General features: G+C 34.5%; 1 protein-coding gene across 4 annotated transcripts; it reads right to left on the bottom strand.

Moving 5' to 3' along the window:
- Nucleotides 1–6,034: 6,034 nt before the first annotated feature.
- LOC103032633 (NACHT, LRR and PYD domains-containing protein 3) lies at nucleotides 6,035–22,534 on the bottom strand. Of its 4 annotated transcripts, none has more exons than XM_022663231.2 (17): nucleotides 22,425–22,534; nucleotides 22,183–22,263; nucleotides 19,568–19,633; nucleotides 19,063–19,179; nucleotides 18,875–18,979; nucleotides 15,862–15,966; nucleotides 15,013–15,123; nucleotides 14,711–14,812; nucleotides 14,483–14,578; nucleotides 13,093–13,150; nucleotides 12,745–12,937; nucleotides 10,843–12,625; nucleotides 9,448–9,618; nucleotides 9,153–9,326; nucleotides 8,880–9,053; nucleotides 8,517–8,690; nucleotides 6,035–7,821 (listed from the first exon to the last, which is right to left on the bottom strand). In XM_022663231.2, exons 2-17 carry the CDS (start codon nucleotides 22,233–22,235, stop codon nucleotides 7,809–7,811), a joined length of 3,495 nt encoding a protein of 1,164 aa, XP_022518952.2. In that variant the 5' UTR covers nucleotides 22,236–22,263; nucleotides 22,425–22,534; the 3' UTR covers nucleotides 6,035–7,808. The 4 variants fall into 4 exon arrangements, with proteins under 4 accessions (XP_022518952.2, XP_022518953.2, XP_049318693.1 ...); XM_022663232.2 differs by having other exon boundaries at nucleotides 19,063–19,152; XM_049462736.1 differs by lacking the exons at nucleotides 14,483–14,578; nucleotides 14,711–14,812 and having other exon boundaries at nucleotides 22,425–22,533.
- Between the last annotated feature and the right edge of the window lie 2,319 nt (nucleotides 22,535–24,853).

The following is a 24,853-nucleotide window of genomic DNA, read 5'->3' as shown; positions in this document are numbered from 1 at the left end:
TCTATCTATCTATCTATCTATCTATCTATCTATCTATCTATCTATCTATCTATCTATCTATCTATCTATATAATTATGTGTATATAGAATGGCTTGCAAGTAAGTAAAATTCTCACTGGAGGCTATAGGCTGGAGTTATCTTCATGCAATGTAAAATATAGTCTTTTCTGTTCTATACCTCAATTCTTGCACCACACGGTTACTGAAACTGAAACTGGTACACACAGGGCTGAGAAATAGATCACTTGAATGTTTGTTGCAAGTTTAAAAAAAAAACACAACCACTTGCTTGCCAACCACACAGCAGTTACATTACCTTAACCCTTGTGTGGTGTTCATATTTTTGTTACTCATTTACTTTGTTACTTGTGTTTTACATTTATTTATTTATATTTATTTAATTTTACATTAAAATGCTTTACACATGCTTGCATCACCTAAATGTACAATGTGTTTATCGAAAATGTGTTTTGATATATGTTTTTCACAAAAATGAGCCAATGCCAATGAGTTTGAGTTAGAAAAACATTTTTTTTTGTATCATTTGATGAAAAATGAAAACGGGTCCCACAGACCCGAACACCACACAAGGGTTAAACAAGTAAAACCTTGCATAGCTCAGCACAGTCTGTTTAAAGACTGATTCAGTTGATACCTACTAAGAGTGATTTCCTTTTGTAAATAAAGTATAAAAGAATGACTCTTTGATATATAACAGCATATTAGCTGTGTAACTTACTTTGCACTTTAATTATGCACATCACTTTGCATTATGTTATTTTAATTTAAACATCTTTATTTTCAGCAAATAATAAGATAAATGCGTTGAGCGCACATTTGAATGTATGTAGTTCTCAACAGAACTAATTCTGTCTGAAGTGACTGTAACCCAATCAATGTCTGTCAGAATTGACTGTAGACCAAAAAAATTTGTCTGAATCTACTATAGACTTAAAGTACTGTATTTTAAACTAGTTAAGTTACATCCCAGCCCCAGCACTATATCAATTAAAAGATGTAAAGATGTAAATGTCAGAGATGTCTGTTAATGTATAGATTTGGTTAAAGGTTGAAATATATCTTTTTAACTTTCACTTTCATTTAAATTATACATAGAAAACACGTCCTTACATACATTTCTTTTTAGCTTTTTCCAAAACAGTTTTAATAAAAACTGTATGATAATATTTTTACTGGATAAAACCTTGGATAAAACATATGTTATAACATATATGATTTGTTGCAATAGGCTAATACTACATAAACAAACTTTAAACACATTCTTATGTTTGGTGACAAAAAATAGCATTCATATTGTTTATAATCAAAGCAAATTAATCACAGAAATCACAAAGTACTTACAAGGTCTAGTGTAAGAAGATGCTTCAAGCGCAGGAAAGGATTGCAGTAGTAGAGTCAAAAATGGTGAACAATGAAAGCAAAGAGATGTGCAGAAATCTAAAGGTGAATCCAGCATGTGCAAAAAGAAATATTCTCCAATTTCTGCAAACAGCTGACAGAGGATTGGTCTAAAGAAGTGGAAGCAAGGCAACAACAAAACCAACTTACCTCTGTCAGTGGTGAAATAGATGCCCTGTTACTGCGCTGATTACAAAAAAAAAAACAGAACATCAAGGTGCCCATATGCCTTCTGAGAATAACAAGTAGAAGCCTGTTTGAAGTGAAACTGTAGAACCCAGGAATAAAGCTCTCACGTGAGGCGAGGGCGGAGTCTGCCTACATCCTGGATGTTGTAACGTGACTGTTCTTTATCAAATGTTGGCCAGTAGGTTGAAATGTTTTGGTTAAGCCCCTTAGGTCCCAAAAGATGCAGTTAAATGTAACTAAATAAAAAAATCTAAATGTGAGCAATGGCCAAAATGAATAAATATATAATAATCATTATATTATAAATAAATATAAATAAATATATAAACATATATATATATATATATATATATATATATATATATATATATATATATATATATATATATATACTTATATATAACATAAAGGCTATTGCAAAATTATTATTATTTTTTGTTTAGTAGAAACATACCAAACTCTGACACCTATGAGTGATGTATTTAATCAGATTTTTTCTCATGCAGAATGATTAAACAACATCAAATTTGATAGAAAACAAAACACTAATTTTTGCATTACTTATTACTAAATCAATCAAACTTAAAATGCAGTTAATGTCTGTGGTCATATCCCAGTGAGAAAAAATACGCTAAAAAGATGTATTTATTATAATTTACCTAGTCGTCTAAATGACATCCTGACAGATGAGCAAAATCATTTTTTTAAAACGTAAAACGTTTACAGTAAACTAAATGTTCTTTAACTTTTATTTAACGTAAATGCTAAATGCATAAACTGAAATAAATAAACAACATTTGAACATTTAAAAACATGTGAAGAGAGTATACAAACATTTTAAAGTATAGACCTCTTAAATATATAAAAAATATAAAAAATGAAAGTCAAGTTAATATTTTATTGTAGTTATTGAAAGTATTTTTATGATCATACTAAATAATAAGGAAGGGAACACAGAGCTGCTGGTTTAGGCTGGTAGCTGAAGGAATGAGAAATATTCCAGAGACAGTGCTTGTAGAACCGGTGCTTTGCGTAAAAACAGGCTTTGCAGCTTCAAGAGGGAAATGCTTGCTCATGCTGAAGCTTACTGGTCTAATGACAGAGAGAATGCTGTTGGTGCAGATACTCAAACTCCAAATAATAAAAAAAAGTCCTGCACTTTGCCTGCTGTATAAAGTATGAAGTCTAAAACTGTAAAAAAAAAACGTCTGAATAAAAGTGAATGTAATTTTTTTTAGCTTTATTATTCCTTAAAATAACATCATTTTATGTAAAAACGCATATATTCTAAATATCCTCCTGAAACCTACACTGTAAAAATGTGCTGTGAAATTTACAGTAAGTAACTGGCAGTAATTGACAAGTAATTCACTGTGAAATAAAATCCCAGTAATTAATTGGCAGTAGTTATACAGTAATTTACTGTGAACCAAAAGCAAATCACAGAAACTAAAACAGTAACTGTGTAAACAAATCACTGTAAAAGAAAAACTGGCAGCAGCTGAATAGTAAATTAGTCTGTATGTTTCATGCATACTGTCATTTTGAGTATAGTTGTATTAACTGAATTTCCGAAAATATATACTGTATGTTTATTGTGTTTTTATTTACATTAGTGTTCCACAAGAGATTGATACCTTACTGCTTTATACTGCAGTCAGTTGTTCTTCAGTAAGTGAAGAACAACAGTTAAATCTAATTATTTTGCCAGTCAAACTCTGCAATACTCAAGGGCGTAGGAGCGGGCTTGATATTGGGGGGGACACATTTGCCAATATGAACCCAAGCCCACCCAATAGTTTCCTAGAACAACATTTGTGGAAATTACTTTTAATTAAAAGTAAATTATTATTATAAGGTGATTTTACAACCTAAACATGTTACTCCACATTACAGTTACTGTTGTTAGAAAAATTATGCAAGCAATGTCTGAGTTATCACCTAATATTTAAAATAATATAACAGATTATTATTATTATTATTATTATTATTATTATTATTATTATTATTATTATTATTATGTATTGGCATGTCAATTCTGTTGTATATTTACATTTTCTCCTGCACTTTTATTTTTTTCTACTGAGAGCTCTTCTTAAGATGGTGTCCTTTTATGTAAAAGAATGTAACTTTACGTTTCATAGAGACTTTTATAAACGTCAGGATATGTGGTCTTACTGTGAAATACAAATGAACAGAAGTCACGTTACAGCAGTGTTTCTCAACCCAGTTCTTATATATTCTACTGCATATTAAAACTGTTCTGCATATTCTAGAGCTTCCTCTGGTGGATATACATGATTAATTTAGGCTCCATAGGGGGCTAAAGGATTTAACAGGTAAACTCAGTAAATGACTGTTTATTAGCTGATCAGGTGGAAAACACTAGTTTAGGGCAGTGATCGGGGTTAAGTAACTGCTTTAAACTACCAACTTAAAGTACTGTACGAAATTCTGGCGATCATCTACATCCAGCTTCTAGATAACTAGTTAGTTAAATCAATTTTCGTTCATTATAGCTCACAGTAAGTCCTGTAATCCTAAATGAATAAACAGTTTGAAAATTAAAGTGATTGGCTGATCAGGTACAGGGAAACATTACATATATATTTTATTTTTTTCCTTTAACCCTGACTCCCAATCTAGCTAATTCCAAAGATAAGCTTACACACTAACACAGCTGCAGTTTATTAATCACAGTGGGTTTAAACTGTGTGCTGATTCAGAGACGTGTATTTTTAACCAGCTATCAGAAACATATCATCACAGTTGAAGTGGTTAGCCTATCGTTACCTTTCTTTTAGAAAAATCTCCGTATATCCAGATCTGCTTTAAAATCAGATGAAGCTGCTGCAGCCCGATCCCGCTGCTAAATCTCACAGCGAGGGGGCGGGGCTTCCCCAACAGTAAACTGCCTCTGCTCCGCGCGCCGCAAAACCAGCAAGCTGATTGGCTGTTTCTACTGAGAGGCGTGACTTAATACCTGAACCGGCTCCGTGATTGGTCCGGTCTGTCTCCTCATTTATAGTACAGCGACCTGAGCGAACTGATATCATTTTTGGGGGGGACAAATCCACCTGTTTCTAATATTGGGTGGGACATGTCCCACCCATCCCCCCCGGTTCCTACGCCTATGGCAATACTTATGAAAGAAATGATGCCTGGATTCATATCTGATGTTTTCCACTTTACAGTTCTTCCAGTTTTCTGGCTTGTCTTGAACTTTGCACTGCACTTGCTGGAGTCAGGATTCATTCTGACAAGAAACCAAACAGAAATGAAAATGAAGGTTAATATACACAATCACCAAACTGGTTTGTTAAGCACATCATGTTAATGAGAGGCTCTCATGGACAGTCAAAATATAGGACAAACACAGAACACTTAGGAGCAAGTTTTCAAGTTAAACAGGCCAGGCTGAAAAACATTTAAATCTGATTAAAATTTAGCTTAGCTTATTTTATTTTACAACTGACTTTTTCATCTAGCAGTCTTATTCTGGTTTCAATACTTTGACTACTGTGACATAAAAAATATAACTAGATTTAGATTTTAGTTATTTAAGAAAAGTGTTGTGCTATACGATACATACATGGAACGATGGATTCAGTGCTGCTCCACTTTTCAAACTTCTTCTCCTTCAGGTTGTAGGTGGGTTAAATCCAAAATTAATCCAAATGACTACTGCCCCCTTTTGATTGCCCTTTAGTGGATTATTACAGTGTATTACTGTGATGTTCTACAGTATTGGAGTATTACTGTGATTTTCTACAGTAGTAGGATTGTTACTGTGATTTTATCATTTTTAAGTTAATTACTGTTGTTTTGGCCGCATTCAGAGTATAATACTGTAAAAGTATTTACAGTAGTTAATTGTGCAGGAACACAGTATACTACATTTTGTACAGTGTAGATAAAGGTTTTAATAATTAATATGTTTTAAATATTCTAATAAAAAAGGGCAATAATGTTCTCTGTTTACGTTTTACCATATGTTTCTCATACATATGGGAAAAATACATAAATAAATAAGTTTTGTTAAAAAACACTACATTTTGGGAGACGGAACATGCCTGAAGCATTTCCCCTTTCCAATCTAACGTTTTCCATTAGATTCTCAATATTTTGAGATAATAAGTCATTATTTGGAGATTTGGAGTTTGCTTTTGGGAAAAAAAAACGTATTTTTTTCTCCAGTGAAGCCTACCATACATAACATGCAGCATAGTCAGAGCCACAGCCACACTCTTCAACACACTAAAATAGAAGTCCAGTGTGTGTTATTAAATAAATCTCTTCTCTCCAAGGTCTGGAGGCTTATTCTGATATTGTACTGTTGCACTCAATGTGACCTTGTGTCCTATACTGAGATTCACAGCCAGCTAAACGTTCTCCTGCATCACTTCCTCCAAGGAACAGGCAAGTGTTGTGTTTGGACAGGATTTAATGCAAAAAAGTGTGAAACTGAAACAATACAAAATACAGAAAAATACTCAGTATGCAAATCATATATATGTCCACTTAAATCAAATAAATGTTTCCTTCAATGTATAAGGTGCATTAAAGAGTCATTTGCAGCCACATTACATGAACTTCAAATGAACAGAAAGGATTTTGCTATATTGATACATTTAACGTATTGAAAACATCTCAAATGAACTTCAATACTCCCATGCCTAACATCTATCAATCACATACAACTTAACACTTACTCATATTGCCATTCGAAGGGATAGAAAGAAGTGGATGCTTTGGATTAGCAGAGACACACTGCTTGCTTGCCTTACGGGAAAAAACAATGCCTCCAGTTCATTTCTTCTATTTACTACCTGACTCAACATAGCAAAGTCTGCGCCCCCTATAGTCCTGGGGGAACAACAACTGATCCAGTACATATATTATGTGATTCCTCTAAAAGCACCAGTATTTCATTGTCTGTGAATCCACCTCTGAATGATAGTATCAATTTTGCGTCTTTGTCTCACCTGCTTTTGTCTCTGTACAGTCTACTAGTATCTCAAAATAATGAGACAGTATCTCAAAATAATGACTTACTATCTCAAAATATGGAGATAGTATCTCAAAATAATGACTTACTATCTCAAAATAATGACTTACTATCTCAAAATAATGACTTACTTTCTCAAAATAATGAGAGAGCAGTTTACTTAATAATACTAAATAAATGTGCTGGATTTTTCTTTTGGGTGGCAGGAATGGGCTTCCATAGAGAGGACCAGAGGATATGAAGTCAGAAAATGTGTACCTCCATAAACCTCAGTTTGGCAGTCCAACACTATATGGACTATGGTATCATATCCCTCAACTTTCTCACCTTCCCACTTCAGGATTCTGGTTTTACAACACAAAATATGTCAGATGCCTGCAGCTCTCACTAAAAACAACAGAGCACATAACAAACATGCAGTATGTAGTGCTGATCCATTCAGTGCAGGATTTTTCAGCTTTGGCTCATAGCCCAGAGGAGCCATGATGGGCGTCCCTTATTTTCAATTCTGAAGGGTAGCAATCCTATGTAGGTGTAAGGAACACTTCAGTTGTTATGTCAAATATATTTATATCAAGTAAAGGTTCATAACAATCACACTCATCTTACATCATCTGTATGATTTCACTTGAATAATTCTCACCTACCACGACTTTCAATGTAATATTTTATTGAACTATTATTTAAATAGCCTCCAGTGTTTCAGTATTGCTATACAAAACACAGCACTAACATCCAAGAAATATTCTCTTACTGAATATAATAATCTACTCTGAAAACTTCAGACATGCAGTTTTAATTGTAAGCTTATAGTTTCAATGTGTTAATGTTTCACATTTTACTGTTTCATATTTTACAAATTTTACAAAATATATTGATACAACCCAAAAGAAACATACAAAGGAGATGTAGCCATTACACTGTTTACATTGTAAAGGAACATAATGGTTATCAGTTTAACTTAAGCATGTATACACATGTGTAAAACGTGTTAATTGTAAAGCGTCCTTGGGTTTCTAGAAAGGCACTATATAAGTTGAACCTCATTCATATACATTTTATGCAATTTAAACTACTTACTAGACATGTACAGGTACATTACAAATACTGAATTATTAACAGTTCATAGTCTTGTCATTTGGTGATCATTCCAAATGTAGGACTTGTGGATGATCTTGAGACTCATATAGTGTCAGGTGTAGAAGCTGTTAGGGAGGAAATAGAATAAAACAATCAGACCAGAATGGATGTAGTCGTATTGTCAGTCGGTAGATTATTGTATTTGTGTGCTAAACATCTAGCCTGGGTTTGTGCCAAATATTTTTGCTTCTCGTTTACGTTCCCTATGTGTTCCCTCTGTCAGTGGTGCAAAAAGGGGGTATGCAGCCTATGCGATGCATAGGGGCGCCAAATCCAAGCCCCAAATAAATTTGCGGAGCACGGTGGGAAAGTAATGACAGGACGCTGACGATTTTAAAATGCATCTCCCCCCCATTCCCCCCCAGTGACGATTTTAAAACGCATCTCTCACAACAACCCCCCCCCCTGACAATTTTGAAACGCATCTAGCACCCTCCCCCCCCAAAGCTGACGATTTTAAAAAGCATCCCCCCCCCCCCCCACGATTTTAAAACGTGTCTCTCCCCCCCAGGGGCGCAGATATTACGTTTGCATATACCCCAAAAAATATGTTGTTGCATCAGCAGCAGTGTAATAACTTTTGACTTCTAAAGTGCAAGTTTCACACTATTACAGCCTATATTCTAGACTGCACTGAGATCAGACCTACTGTTACTGTTTTAAAAGCTCTTTCCTTTCTAATAATATTTATTCTAAAAAGTATTGTGCTTGTGACAGGCATTATAGGAAACTTAAAGTTAAGTTAAGAAAATAATTTTACTTTAGCTTCTCTAGCTTGCAGCATGGATCCTTCAGTAGAGATAAGAGCAGCTTCACTCCTGAATCTCTTGCTTTGTTATGATGCAAATTTAGCTCTCTTAGATGTGAGGTATTTGTCTTCAGAGCTGAAGCCAGAGAAGCACAGCCTTCATCTGTAATACTGCAGTCAAACAGCCTGTAAAGATGACAAATGCAATTTCAGAAAGCAATATGCATAAAAATAAATGGAATGTTCTGAAAGTATACTGATATACAGGCAGACCCCTGGTTCTTTAATTCTGTTGGATGACAACTAACAGTGATGTATGATTTTGATGAGTGAATAATGTAAAGCAGTGTAGTGAGCAATACAAACAGTACATACTCTAGCTTCTCCAGTTTGCAGTTGGAATCCTCCAAAAATGAAGACAGGTATTTTACCCCTAAATCTCCTATCATATTCATCCCCAGATTCAGCTCTCTTAGATGAGAGGGGTTTGATTTCAGAGCTGACACCAGAACCTCACAGCCTTCCTGTGTTATACTGCAGTTACAGAGACTGTAGATAGATAGAGACAAGATACAAAGATATTAAATAAACAAATTGTGTATGATTGCATTTGTGTGTTTTTAGGAACAATCAAAGTGATAATCTGACCCCAGTGTCTGCAGTTTACAGTCCTTCTTTTCCAGTCCATCACAAAGCAGCTTCAATCCTGAATCCTGTAGATTATTATTGGCCAAGTTTAGCTCTATTAGATTTGAAACATTTGAGGAAAGAGTAAAAGCCAGGGTTAAGCAGCTCTTTTCTGTAATCCTACAGCCACAAAGTCTGGAAAAGAAAGGGAATCAGAATACGTTCAAACCTTAATGTACTTTAAACATGTAAATATACACAGTATATTTTTTTAAACAATAAAAGCACATTATTTAAAATAAAGTAATAATCTTACTTCAGTTTCTGCAGTTTACAGTGTGGATTCTCCAGTCCAGCCGAGAGCAGCTTCACTCCTGAATCATGCAGAATATTCGTACTCAGGTCCAGCTCTCTCACACTAGACTTTGAACTGAGAACTGAGGCCAGAAGTGCACAGCTTTGCTCAGTGAGATTACAACCACTCAGACTGTAAAGGAAATGTCAAATTTGCATGTTATATTGAAATATCAGTCTGTATTTTCTACAAAAGGAATAAATCTCATTTAAGACATATTGTGTATATCATACATTTTATAATTTATGAAATATATTAATGAATCATACAAATGAAAGTTATTATAAAACTGGGCAGTGACATAGCCTTCATATTTTGGTCTCTGCATATCCCCACACTGGATTTGAAATGAAGCCAATGAGATGCAACTGAAGTGTAGACCTTAAGGTTTAATTCAAGCAATTGATAAAAATATCCTAGTAAGCATTTAGGAATTCCAACTATTTTACTTAAAAGGTGATCCTCATTTCAGGAGCCCAAAGGTAATTGAACAAAATATCTAAAAAAAAAAGGTATTGTATGGGCTTCATAATCCCTCTTTTACCCAGCATAAGTTATACAGGTAAACTGTCTGGAGATTAATCCAGGTATGACATTTGCATTTATAAGCTATTAAAGGCCAGATTAGACTTTACCATAAAACATTTAAAGAAACCAGCCCAGTTTTGGAACAGAGTTCTGTGGACAGGTGAAACTAAGATCCACTTGTACCACAATGATTGGAAGAAGAAAGTATGTAAAAGGCTTTGAGTGGCTAGATACAATGCTCACCACATCCTCTGTAAAACATGGTGGCAGATGGGCATGCATGGCTTCCAGTGGCACTGAGTCACTAGTGTTTATTGCTAATGAGACAGAAGCGTGAATTCTGAAGTGTACAGGGATTTGCTTTCTGCTGTATGGATAATGTAGTAAAGGCTTGGTAAAGCATCATACAGGATGAAACCCAGTGTTTGTTCCATGGGTTCTAGACCTTCGTCAGTCATTGCCTAAAAAAGGCGTTTCAACAAAGTATTAAAAATAAACATTTTATTTATGGTAAAGTTAATTTGTCCAAATACATTTGAGCCCCTGAAATGGTTGTAATGTCCTAAACGCTTAATATAATATTTTTGTTGTGAAAGTCTACACTTTAGTTTCTTCTCATTTTGTTTCCTTTCAAATCCAAATCTTTAAGGTTGTGTCACTGTCCAAATACTTATTAGCGTGATTGTTTATAGTAACAATCCAATCATACTAATAATCACACTAAAGCACAATTAACAACAACCCTTTTCAGGCTTGTTTACACTTTTAAGACCCTTTTCACAATTAAATTGGATGGTACAGCAAGATTTTTTAAATGAATAAACTCACTTTGCTTTCTTTGATACTTTAACTACTGGCAGCAGTTTTTGGAAAACTTTTTCTGAGGGGTCATAATCACAAAGATTAAATTCATCGAACTCTTCTTCTGAGTTTGAAAACACAAACACCAGAGCTGACCACTGAGTTGGAGAGAGGTTGGTTGTGGATAGACGATTCTTGCCCCTTCGGCTCAAGTACGGTTGGACTTCTTGCTCCAGCGAATGATCATTCAGTTCATTTAGACAGTGGAACAAATTGATGGATTTCTCTGTAGATGAGTTTTCTTTAATCATTTTCTTGATGTATTTGACCGTTTTGTCTTTGTTTATAATGTTTACTTTCTGTTTTAGCAGGCCAGTTAGGAGATTCTGATTGGACTCCATTGACAGACCAAGAAGAAAGCGAAGGAAAAGGTCCAGGTGTCCATTCTTACTCCTTAAGGCCTTGTCCACGGCACTCTTGAGAAGATCAGACATTGTTGGTTTTTGGATGGAGCTAACAAATCCAGGGTTTTTCTTGTCAAACTCCTTTCTGTTGCTGATGAATGAGACAAAGATATATAGTGCAGCAAGTAATTCCTGAATACTCAAGTGCACAAAACTGTACATCTTCCCCATATGCAACCCAATCTCTTCTCTAAAGATCTGGGTGCACAAGCCTGAGTACACTGACATTTCTTTAGCTTCAATGCCACACTCTTTCAGGTCTTCCTCATAGAAGATCAGGTTGCCCTTTTCCAGCTGTTGAAAAGCCAATTTCCCCAGGGCCAGAATGCTCTCTCTAATTTGATCAGGGTCAGAATTGTAGGTGTGGTATTTCTGACTCCATTGGGTCATCTGCAAGTTCAAGAAGTGTGTGAACATTTGAGTCAAAGTGTTGGGGATCTTGCCTTTCTTTGCTTGACTCAACATTTTCTCTAGAACAGTGGCTGCAATCCAACAGAAGACTGGGATGTGGCACATCATGTTGAGGCTTCTAGATGACTTCATGTGTGCAATGACTTTGTTGGCCAGGCTCTGGTCACTGATCTTCTTCCTAAAGTATTCCTCTTTCTGTAGATCATTAAACCCTCTTACCTCTGTTACCTGGTCAACACACTCCGCAGGGATCTGACCGCATGCTGCTGGTCGAGAGGTGATCCAGAGAAGAGCAGAGGGAAGCAGGTCCCCCTTGATGAGGTTTGTCAGCAGCACATTGACTGAGGTTCTCTCTGTGACATTACACACTCTTTGATTGTTTTGGAAATCTAGTGAAAGACGACATTCATCCAGACCATCAAAAATGAACAGGATTTTATGGGCATCAGAGCCTTTCAATGCCAAGTCCACCATTTCTGTAAAAAAGTGCTGAAGAAGCTCCTTCAGACTGAACATGTTCTCCTTTAACAAATTTAACTCCCTAAAGGGAAGTGGAAATATGAAGTGGATATCCTTATTTGCATGTCCCTCAGACCAGTCCAGAATGAACTTTTGCACTGAGACTGTTTTCCCAATGCCAGCAACTCCTTTTGTCAGCACCGTGCGAATGGACTTGTCTTGTCCAGGCAAGGCTTTAAATACTTCATTCACTTTTATGGAAGTCTCCTCTGTTGCTACTTTCTTGGATATTTCCTCAATCTGTTTTATTTCATGGTCACTTCTGACTTCTTCACATTCACCCTCAGTGATGTAGAGCTCTGTGTAGATCTCATTCAGACGTGTTGAGTTTTGTTGCTTTGCCATTTCTTCTTTTATGCTTTGATATTTCTTCTTGAGTTTCAATTTGTGCTGTTGCTGATACCAAGGTGCCATTTCTGAAAAAAAGTTTTTTTTCATTCAAAAGGTTTGTCTACACACATGTATACAACTTTTAAGGTTTCTTGAGTTCTGAGTCACATTGATTGTGAAAAGGTAAAATGATCATAGAACTTACTCGATTCCAAAAGTGTAGCCAAGTCTATTTGCCTCAATTTCCTAAGAACATGTAGTGTAATCTTCAGTGCTCCCTTCCTGACACTCTCGTTCTCCTCCTCCACCACCTCACCCTCTATGTATTCTGGACTCAGCAGGTTCTTGAATCGCTTTAGCTCATTTGTCACCAGAGAGATAACATTTTGTTCAACCACCTGATCACCCGTTATTTGCAAACAGAAAAGTCATTAATTAGTTATACTGTTCAAGAATCACAGCACAATTAATTAAGAGAAAAGAAATATGTCATATAATATAAATCAAACACGGCTGGTGAACAATGTTCCCTTCAAAATACTTGCAGACACACCTTGAATATTGATGCCAGAGTGTTGGCTCTGGAAGGGGGCGGGCTCTTCTGTTGGGCACTGTGAACAATTAAGTAAAGGTATGTAAGCTACTCACACCTGGAGAATGCACATTCAGAAACATGTAGGAAATTTACAGTGCTGTAAAAAAATATTTTGTCACTCAAATGTATCAGAACATCAATCAAGTTTAAATGTTAGTCAAAGGCAACACATGTAAACACAAAGAGCAGTTTTAAATAAAGATTTTCATTAATAAGAGAGAAAAAAAAACCTACATGGCCCTGTGTGAAAAAGTGATTGCTCCCTAAACCTAATAACTGGTCGGGTCACCCTTTGCAGCAACAACGGCAATCAAATGTTTGCAGTAACTTGCAATAAGTCTTTTACAGCACTGAGGAGGAATTTTGATCCACTTTTCTTTTCAGAACTGTTGTAGTTCCACCATATTGGGGGGTTTTCCAGTATGAACCAACTTTTTAAGGTCATGCCACAGCATCTCAATCGGAATAGGTAAGGACTTTGACTAGGCCACTCCAAAGTCTTCACTTTGTTTTTCCTCAGCCATTCAGAGGTCAGTGGACTTGCTGGTGTGTTTTAATTTTATGCCAGATGTAATGGGAAGTTTCCATTTGTCAGACCAAAGAGTATTTTTCCAAAATCTTGGTTATTCATCAAGATGTTTTCTGGCAAAATTGAGATGAGGTTTAATGTTCTTTTTGCTCAGCAGTGGTTTTCATCTTGGGACTCTGGCATGATGGCTATTTTTGCTCAGTCTGTTTCTTATGGTGGAGTCAAGAATGCTGACCTTAACTGCAGCAAGTGAGGCCTGCAGGTCTGTGGATGTTGTTGTGGGTTCCTTTGTAACCTTTGCATAAGTCGTTCCTGCGCTCTTGGGGTAATTTTGGTCGGCTGGACACTACTGGGAAGGTTCACCACTGATAATGGCTTTTATTTTGGTTTGCTGGAGCCCTAAACTTTAGAAATGGCTTCATAAACTTTTCCAGACTGATAGATAGAAATTAAACTTAGGTGTGATAAACCACAGTTATGTCTTAACTGGGGGGCAAACATTTTTTTGTTGGTTTAGATTTTTTTTCTCTCTTAATAATGAAAACATTCATTTTTAAACTGCTACTTTTGTGTTTACTTGTGTTGTCTTTGGCTAATATTTAAATTGGTTTGATGATATGAAACATTTAAGAGTGACAATCATGCAAAAAAAAAGACATCATAAAGGGGGCAAACACTTGGTAACACCACTGTAAATCTGCCACATCAAGCACTGAAAATGATCACCCATGTTAAAATAAGTTGGATAAAATGATGTGGCAGAAAATAACTGCAAGGAGTCACTTAATTTTGTTATGTTTCTTAATAGCTTTGAATTACCTTGGATCAGCATGATCATCTCTGATTGCGAAGTTGTATGGAAAATCTATAGACTGTTCACTCTTCACAGATACAGAACTGAGAGTTGATCTGTTTCTTTTTATCGGCCAGGAGAACAAATTGAATAAAAAGGGAGTGTTAATAATCTGTGGGTGTAGTCGGACTAAAAAGTGTAGATTATAAACATTATTAATGATTTACTGCAGCATTTATATAAATTAATTTTACCTGAAGTCAGGAAAAGTATCTTCTTCTCTGTGATTATCTGGATTTGATGGATTATCCATGAAATGTTCAATTTGGAACTTTTGTATCTTTCTGTTAGTCAGTCTACAAAACCCAGGACACAGAAACAGCAGTTGTGTTCAAAATGTGGGAACAATGAAACAGAAAATTCAGAGAAGAGAATGGAAAATAATATTATTAAAGTTGACCATGGTGTCACTGAAACTGGCACATCAAGCTTCCATGCATTGTTAACTATGCTCCAGTTCCTACAGTAGTTTTGCTGAAGAGTAATCTGAGCCTACCTGATACTTTCTTTTTGATGAGGGTCACTTTCTCTGAAGTAAATTTGATAATCCATTGACTGTTCACTCTTCATGGACACAAAGCTAAAAGTAGGTGACTCTGATCTGTTTCTGTGAAAAATACAAAAATAAATTTAAACTTCAAAAATTAGGTGACTATACACAATCATGTTTTTCCCAAACATGTCCTATTTTCAGGATCTTTAAAATGCTGAATTTCCAAATATGTAAAACAATTCCAGGATTTTGCATTGAATTAACATTGTTTTTATACAAACACAAACAGCATGTATTATTATAGCCTTAAACACTGGCTTTTAGCCTTGCTTTCTCACTTCCACACCTAGGGCATTTTGAGTCTCAAAATGTTGCATGCTGTTTCTAGATAAACAAGATATTTCTCTGTAACAATGTAAAACATTGTGTAATGGGACATAAGGCCATTCCATTAAACATCACAAGGATATGGCCACTGCAGCCAAGTATATGCAACAGGAAGTTTAAAAAGACACAATTTCTATATACAGTTTCTCAATATACAATTTGTTACATTTTCATATTGTTTCTGACTACAGTCTAAATTAATCTAGTGTAATTTCTATAATTGAACACAAGTCACTTCTATAAACAAATCCTGTGGTCCCAAGTGAACCAAATTTAATAGGTATAGCCTATTATATATGGACTAAACAGTGTCCAGTCAAATTATGGCAACTGATTTTATTTCTGCATTTTTATATTACTATTATTTTTTTATTGTAAAATATATGAATGTAAATAGTCCTCACACCCTATAGCTACATTTATTAATTTGATTCTTAGGTGCAGTGTTTATGTAGGTAATTGTACCTCAGTTCAGTAACAATGTTTCCCTTTTGGCTGTCATCTGGGTCATTCACATTGTAATCACTCCTCATGGACAAATATGACTCCATTCTCTCTCTTCGGATCAGGCTAAGCAGACAATGGTTAAGCAGACAAAGGTTAAAGTGAAAAAAAAGTAGATGATGGTTACTGTTTCAAGATACAGTGTACTGAAAACAAACAACACCTTATTTAACTATTAACCATAACAAAATTGCCTCAGGTAATTTAGGTTTTTGCATGAATATAAATTTCACCTCTGATCAACTTCAGAGTCTTTTTCTTTGAAACTGCATGCGTGGTCTAAAGAGTCACCCTAAGTAGCCAGCAAGCCATGGGAAGACAAGAGGGATAGTTAGGAGTATTTAAATCAATAAAATGATAAGGGTGCCCATACTTGTGCACTGGTTTAATGCATATTGCACATTTTCTGTTAGTACAATAAACCTCATCAACCATCAATCCTGGAATATTACTGTGTCCATCAGTTATTAGATATATCAAACTGAAATGGCTGGTGCAAACAAATATTTAGAACTAAAAATGGCTAAGATTAATAGGGGTGCCCAAACTTTTTCATATGACTGCATTTATTTATAGAATATGTGTATGAATGTGTATTTTCATATATAAAATTAAAAATGTATTTTAGTATTCTTTACCTAATTCGTACATACTTTTAATGCCCTTAAACCTTCTGGTGGCTGGCTCCAGTACAACTTTTAACTTCGCCTATTTCTATTCATTTGAATGTAATTTTTTTTTAAAGTTGGGTTCTGTACATTCTGCAAGCTCCTCCTATATTAATAGACCACTAAAGTTGCGCGTCATTCTGTAGTCCTCGTATGGCTTTCGTGTGTAAGCGTTTTTTTCCCTATGAAGAAACTGAATGGGCTTTTCAAAAACCCGCCTCTGTCACACTCTGTATTAAATAAATATGTTCAGAACCCTGAATGTTTTATTCTGTGTACATTTTACTCCTGAACATCACTGGATCCTCTGAATTACGAGTCGTGATGAGAAAAATGGTAACTTTAAGCTAATTCTACAGCGGGGTATACTGACGTCCCAGCGCACCTGCAGAAATCGGCAGCGAACTCCTGCCGGATGTTTACAGTAAATTATACCCAGCTTAACCAACTAATGAACTGCTCTCACTGAGGAGTTTTTTATGAAAATTACATTTATTCCCTAGTTTACGGTCTTAGTGAATAAAATTTTCATATGGTGTGACATGATTGTTATTGTGTATTATAATGTGATAATGTAAGGGAATATATCCTGATTATTTATTAGTACTATACAAAAGAGTAGCATTTCTCACGTGCAAATATTACATTTAATATTTGTTTTATTATCTACACACATAGGAAGATGTTTAATCAAATTCTTTCAATATACTTTAAATTATTTTGGAAATAGACTTTTTATAAAAGTACCAAAATTCTGGTAACCTTTGCTGGCACTATTTCTCATATGTCACACTGAAGAGTTTATGATTAATAACCAAAAACCTTATTCATTTTTTTAATTCTGAATGTCACACCATGTGACATGGTATCACGCCATATGATGAATCACACCACACAACAATCTGTATGCAAAAATCTGTATTAGCTGCATTTATCAAACTTTGTTTGGCAAGTGACTAAAATCATTTTCAGTTACAGCAGAATCACAAAATTCACAAAAAAGAACAAGTGAATTCTACTCAGCGTAGTGAAGAATGCTAATTGGACATTAACTAATCAACTTACTGTATTAATTAAATGTTGCACTTTTTATTTTAATTTGTCGAATGTTAGTTACTGGATTTCTAATATTTAATGCATCATTTCTTTTTAAAATGAAAATGAGCAAAACAATGATCGATCAGAAAGCTGTTGATGTATTGTTAAATACAGTGTGCCAATAATCACATCTGTGACACATTTGGCTTCTACTTAAAGAAACAAACAGAAGAACCATGTATATATAATATATGCCTTTCCTGGTTTTGTGCTGAAGCTGGATGTTCCGGTGCTACAGTGGACTAAAACTGGGTCAGATTAAACTTTTACTTTTGCGTTCATAACTGAGTCTGAGTAAGTGAATCTGCATGAATGAGTGAGTGTTGCTGTATAAATATTGCATTTGTGAATAATATACTATCAAAATGTGTTAAATGAATGAAATTAAAAAAATAATAACTTTTAGCAAAGCTAAAAATTGAACTCATCAAGGAAGATGATCTTACTCCGGTCCTATATCATCCAATCCTTACGTTTTTTTGCAAACTTCAGACTGGCTCTTTTTTGCTTTTTACTGATGAAAGGCTAGCATTACATGACTTGAGCCCTGTCTCTAGGAGCACTTCACCCCAACATTCACAAGCCATCAAACAAAGCAGAACTCCCTGAATTTTTGCACCAGGAGTGATAATAATGTCACCCAAAAGGAGCATGAAAGACTAGTGGAGAGCATTCCTAGACCCATAGGCGTAGGAGCGGGTTTGACATTGGGAGGAACACATTTGCTAAAATGAATCAAAGCCCACCCTATAGTGACCTAGAAAATTAACAAAATTACAGTTAATCCCAAAAAAAACTAAATAAATTTTCGGTACTTCTGTTTATTCTTAGTAAAATCCAACCAAATGTGACTTTGCAACCTAACCCCCCCCCCCCCCCCCCCAGCTGTTCCTACATCAATGCCTAGACCCATGAAGTCTGTGATAGAAAAACAGAGTAATTCCACCAAACACTGATTTCTGAACTATTCGTAACTTAAAACACTGGTATTTTTGTTATTTGCGTTTTTCTTTTTCATTGCATTGACAATTTCTCATTTTTTGTAAAAAACTGATATAAATGGCAATATTATTTGAAATTTTGGAGAAATGTCAGTAGTTTACAGAATGAAAATATAAATACAAATTGTGTTGTCCAACAGATCTCAAAACAGCCATGAGAAGGGGTAACTTAATTATCTCATATGTTTCTAAAAGATTTTGGGTTACCTTGGATCAGCATGATCGTCTCTGATGGTGAAGTTGTGTGGACAATCTGTAGACGGTTCACACTTGGATATAGATCTCAAAGGTGATCTGTTTCTTTTTATCGGCCTGGAAAACACATTCAATTAACAAATTGTAGATTCCAAACATTTTTAGAGATTTACTTCACCATTTATCTAAATATATTTTACCTGAAGCCAGGAAAATTAGCTTGTTCGCTGTGATTATCTGGAATCGATGGATCATCAAAGGAATGTTCAATTTGGAGCTCTGGTACCTCTCTATGAATCAGTCCACAAAAGCCAGGACTGTGGAAACAACGAAACAGAAAAATAAATTCCTAATGGTAACCATGACATCATTGAAACTGGTTAATCAGGATTCCATACAACCATGCCACATTACAGCACAGGTAGGAGAACTCACCCCTCCCCCCACCTCCGAGGTGAGAGAGGAAGGTTTATATAAAGTGGAGGAAAAGGAGAAGTTAGGGCATGGTCCCTGTCCCAAAATTAAATTAATTGGATAATCTACTGACTGTTCATTTTCTTTGGGGTTGCATGGGTATTTTAAAGATTCTAAAGATCATGGAGACAGAACAATGTGTAGAGTACTGGGATTTCTTTCTGTGAATGTCAGAAAAAATGTTATAATTATTTTCACTGATATATTATTATTTTTAAAAATCTATTTTACCTGATATCTGTACAGACATTACCCTCACTGTCCTTGTTTGGCTTAACTGGATCATCAGTGGATTGTCTGTATATAAAGACAGAATGCAAACATTCAAAGTTTGTGTTTTTCCTAATCTTTTTTTTTTTTTTTTGGCCCAACCACCACCCCCCCCTCTTCGGAGGACAATTAATACTTTATTTTTATTTATTTATTTATTTTATTTTCTATTATTATTATTATTATTATTTTTTCATTTTATTTATTTTTTTTTATATATTTTATTATTATTTTTTTTTTATATATAAATATATATTTTGTGTGGATATAGTTGTGGGATTCAGGGTTGGAAGGATCGGAGTGTGAGGTACAGGAGGGGGGTACAAGAAGAAGAAAAAAAAACAAACAAAAAAAAAAAACAAACAAACAAACAAACAAAAAAAATAATAATAATAAAATAAAATAAACATAAAATGAACAAACATACATATATACACATACTCACATATCTAACTATACATATGCTTATACATATACACACATACATAAATATACATACATATTAATACATACACATAAATACATACACACACACGCACAGTTACTTCTATTCTATTGTTTTTTGCAAAAATATGTCATGTGTTACGGATTATGTCATGAAATGCCTACCACAATGGAGGCAAGAAACCGCCACCATGCCCCTGCGATCCAGAGGCAGATAGGGAAGAACCCAGTGGACCCAGACCATCCACAGCCCATTAGGAGCCCAGAAGACCCGCGGCCACACATCACGATGGTATGCAATGTGTTTTTCCTAATCTAATAATATACAGCGGTATGAAAAAATTTGGGCACCGCTCATCATTTTCATGATTTTTCTTTATAAATCAGTGGTTGTTCGAATCAGCAATTTCAGTTCAATATATCATATAGCAGATGAACACAGTGATATTTGAGAAGTGAAATGAAGTGTATAGGATTTACAGAAAGTGTGCAATAATTCTTTAAACAAAATTAGGCAGGTGCTTACATTTGGGCACTCTTGTTATTTTATTGATTTAAATACCTTTTATCTTTTTTAAATTATTGGAACACAACATGTGTTTGGTAAGCTCATTGACCCTTGACCGAGTCTACTGAAATTGTTGATCCAAACAACCAATGATTTATAAAGGAACATTTACCACTGTATACAATCTTTATCAAAAATCAATGTAATATTTTTTTCTCGCTATATATGAACATACAAGGATGAATACTAAAATCATTCAGACTATGAAGGAACACATAAAGAATCATGTAATAAACTTAAAAGTGTAAAACAAACCAAAATACTGTTATCTGGGGTTCTGTTAACTTGCGGTTTCTGAAGCTGGTAACTCTGATGAAACTTTTGGTCTTTCTTTACTGGGATGGTCGTGATGAGAGACAGCTTCATCTAAACATTTTTTATGTTTTTTTTTATGATCAATATTTTAAAATGTTTCAGATTGACTGACCTTCATTTTTTTAAAGATTTATTTTATTACTTAGTTAAGTAGTTCTTGTAATGATATGGATTAGAAAAATACTCTATTCACTGTAAACCAACTCTACTTCTTCACAACTTAAAAATTGATGCTCTCAAACACAAGAAATTCAAGTACATCTGTTAACTGAAAGCTATTCCTGGTGACCCATAAATCTCTTAAAGCTGACTGAAGAAATGGCAAGATGTGCAAAGCTGTAAAATAAGCAAGAGGTGCTACTTTATAGAATCTAAAATATAGAACATACTCTGGTTTGTTTAACATGTTTTCATTTACCAAATAATTCTATATGTTTTTTTTTTTTTAGTTTGGTTGACATTAGTATTAACCTAAAATGCATATTTATTTTCAAAAAATGAAAAAACACTGAATTTAAGATGTTTTCAAACATTTTATTGGTGCTGTTTTTGTATTCCTAATGGAAATCAAGTAACCAATTACATTCCAAGTCATTTTGGAGCTTCTCTATTGATCAATTTATCATGCAAGTTTGACACAGGTTAAAGCATTTGCAAATGTTCATCCCTGGGTCAAAAAGACACATACAGCCAGTTTAATATGTTATGGGGCATATATATTTTTGTTTATTGAGGCTGAATTCAGCATATAAGCTGTATATAAACTGTAATTATAACATAAAACGTACTTATTGGAAAATTAAGGAATGTATTTTGTACTTTTAAAAGGAATACCCACAATTGTTGATGTATCTGAGTATTCATTTGAACACTGAACATTGATGCAGTAAAAGTTTTGTGAGAAAGTAGCTGATATATAATCTAATGAGATGACAGGTTTGCGGAATTTCTCACTGATGTTCCCTAGATTCTTTTTAATTGGTTCAATTCTGCCAAAAACCTGTTTCCATTTAAAGAATATGTTACATAAATACAACATATTAATATTTCTATCATTATTATTTGCAGTGCTGTAGGTTCTAATTAATGCATGTGACCTTATAGCTTTAGCTCTGTCTAAAAACTTTGTATTGGTCAATGGTAGATTGAGAAAGAAAGAAATGTGATAATAAACAGATAAAATTCTATTAGTTGTACATTATTGGGACAGCCACACTCTGTTTAAACTATACACAATCAATTCTCTCACCTCTTAAGGTTGTCAGAAGCTTCCTCTTTGGACAGATTTACTGGAGAAGTCATCCTTTTTGCTAAGATGTGCAGAACGAACCTTAAATAGAGGAAAACCTTGACTATTTTTTAACAACAAAGTCTTAAAATGAAAGTGCAAACTAAATCACCTGATTTTTATCCATTTTTAAACTGACAGTTTCAACTCTTATCTGCCTGAAACCAGGCAGAGAATTATTTATTTTGCATTTTAATACTCACTGTGATTTGCTGTAATGTGATTATGAGCCTTTCATCACAAAAAAACGATCCTGCGTAATCCTAGAACTGCTGCTTGTACTGCTCTGAGCTGAACTGGTTTGTCCTGCTCTCCTGGGAGTTTATAAGAGGTGGTAGCGTCAGTGACAGAATTACATTCATATATGCGCATTCACAGCCAGCGTCATGTGTTTTTTTTTCCACACACTGAAAACTTTTATTGTTCAGCTGACCAATTAACCCCTAAATGCTTGTATGTGGACCCTTCAGTGCAAATGGCATCAATGCAATTTTATGTTTTAAGCAATTACATTTAGATTTTTAGTATTTACTGAAAATATGACTGAGCACAAATTGATTGGTTTATAGGGTTTTAACCCCCCTGTTACAGTCATATGAAAAACTTTGGGCACCCCTATTAATCTGAATCATTTTTAGTTCTAAATATTTGGGTGTTTGCAACAGCCATTTCAGTTTGATATATCTAATAACTGATGGACACAGTAATATTTCAGGATTGAAATGAGGTTTATTGTACTAACAGAAAATGTGCAATATGCATTAAACCAAATTAAACCTTATCATTTTATTGATTTGAGTACTCCTAACTACTTTTTACTGACTTACTGAAGCACAAAATTGGTTTGGTAACCTCATTGAGCTTTGAACTTCATAGCCAGGTGTATCCAATCATGAGAAAAGGTATTTAAAAACAAAGATTGTTCAACATAGTTGTTCAGGGGACAAAAAGTTGTCTCAGAGATTTAACCTGTCAGTTTCCACTGTACAAAAAAACATTTCAATCCTGAAATATTACTGTGTCCATCAGTTATTAGATATACCAAACTGAAATGGCTGTTGCAAACACCCAAATATTTAGAACTAAAAATGATTAAGATTAATAGGGGTGCCCAAACTTTTTCATATGACTGTATGTTCAGGGTCAATTTGAACCGTTTTAAAGTTTGAAGATCTAGAAAAAATAGTTTAAAGTATTTTTTCTTCTTCTGATAGCCTTAATTAGAGAAATCAACATAAAATATGAAAATGGTTTATCTCACATATTTGCAACCACCCTCTGCAAAAACATGTACAACTATTGTTTTATATTTTGGTCTTTTAGTTTGAACATGTATTTATCCTAATTGAACCACTCCCTGTTAGAGGTAAAGAACAGCATTGCACTAAATATTGATAAAATAATTAGCAATGGAGTTAGTAAAAAAAATATTTTCTCTGCTTGTAAGGGTTTGGGTTTCAGACATTTTTTTGGATAATTAAACATGCACCAGTTTCAAATGATCCTGGAACACCACGGCTGTTCCTAAAAAAATGAACATAATAGGAGGGTTAAAGAAAACTGTGCAATTAACATTTACATTTCATGTATATCATTGTATCATAAAGGTCAAATTTGTAAATATAGCTAGGACCCATGTGTTTTGTTTCTGTTTAATAATTTTTTTTCTCCCCAATTTGTCCTACACATTTAGCTGCTATTTAGCGGTATCTCCCCCATGCCTGGTGCTGCCACAACATAAGGAGGGTAAAAACTAGCATATGCCTCATCCAACACATGTGAAACCAATCACCGCCTCATGACAAGGTGCATGACCGGGATTCAAACCAGCAATCTCATAAACATAGTGGTAGCCCTTAGCCCTTAACCCGCTGGAACACTCAGAGTTAGAAACAGTTTTTTTTTCTAAAGATAAAAAGCATTTCATGAACAGTTGATGAAATAAGGATTTAGGTTATTTCCTCACTGTAACAAATCATTAACCTTCTCATTGCTTACATGGCTGTACTTTTCCATAAATAATAGCTTTTTATAAATGATAGGGTCTAAACCCATTAACAATAACATGTAATCTTGTGTGCTCTAGGCTTACCCATAAAGTTTACCTGCATTTGTGGTGTGTGAGAGTTTCTTGGTTTACTTTCACTAAACTAGTATTTGCTAATGGAGATAAAATTGCATGGAAATTAATAGCTGACGTTTATTCCGAAGCTTTCAGTCATTATTAGCAGAGGTTATCAGTGAATGTCCTCTCTAAATTTCAAAAATGTTTCCTACTCCTGTGACGCAAGGCAAGCAGCTATACTTGCTGGACTGGAAATGTTTTCTATTTTTAGTTTATTCTATTTTAAGTTTATTCTATTTTTAGTTTATTCTATTTTTAGTTGATTCTTTTTTTAGTTACTTGAGCCCTCTTGCTTTGCGTTTGTGTGTGCGTATGTGTGTTGTGGCATAGCATAGGATTGTGCAATACAACTTTATTTTTTCATTGCATTGTATTCCACAGGTTACTGCAGTCTGTCTTTTTATACAATTACATAACCTTCTCTACTTCCGTAAAACCACATATTCCCTAAGAATGGCACCATTATGAAGTATTTTATTCCCTTCACCAAATCGCCCTGTGAAAATT

Source organism: Astyanax mexicanus, chromosome 13, assembly GCF_023375975.1.
Source record: "Astyanax mexicanus isolate ESR-SI-001 chromosome 13, AstMex3_surface, whole genome shotgun sequence".
NCBI lineage: Eukaryota > Metazoa > Chordata > Actinopteri > Characiformes > Acestrorhamphidae > Astyanax > Astyanax mexicanus.
Note: the sequence above shows the minus strand (reverse complement) of the source record. Positions and strands in the feature narration are given on the sequence as shown.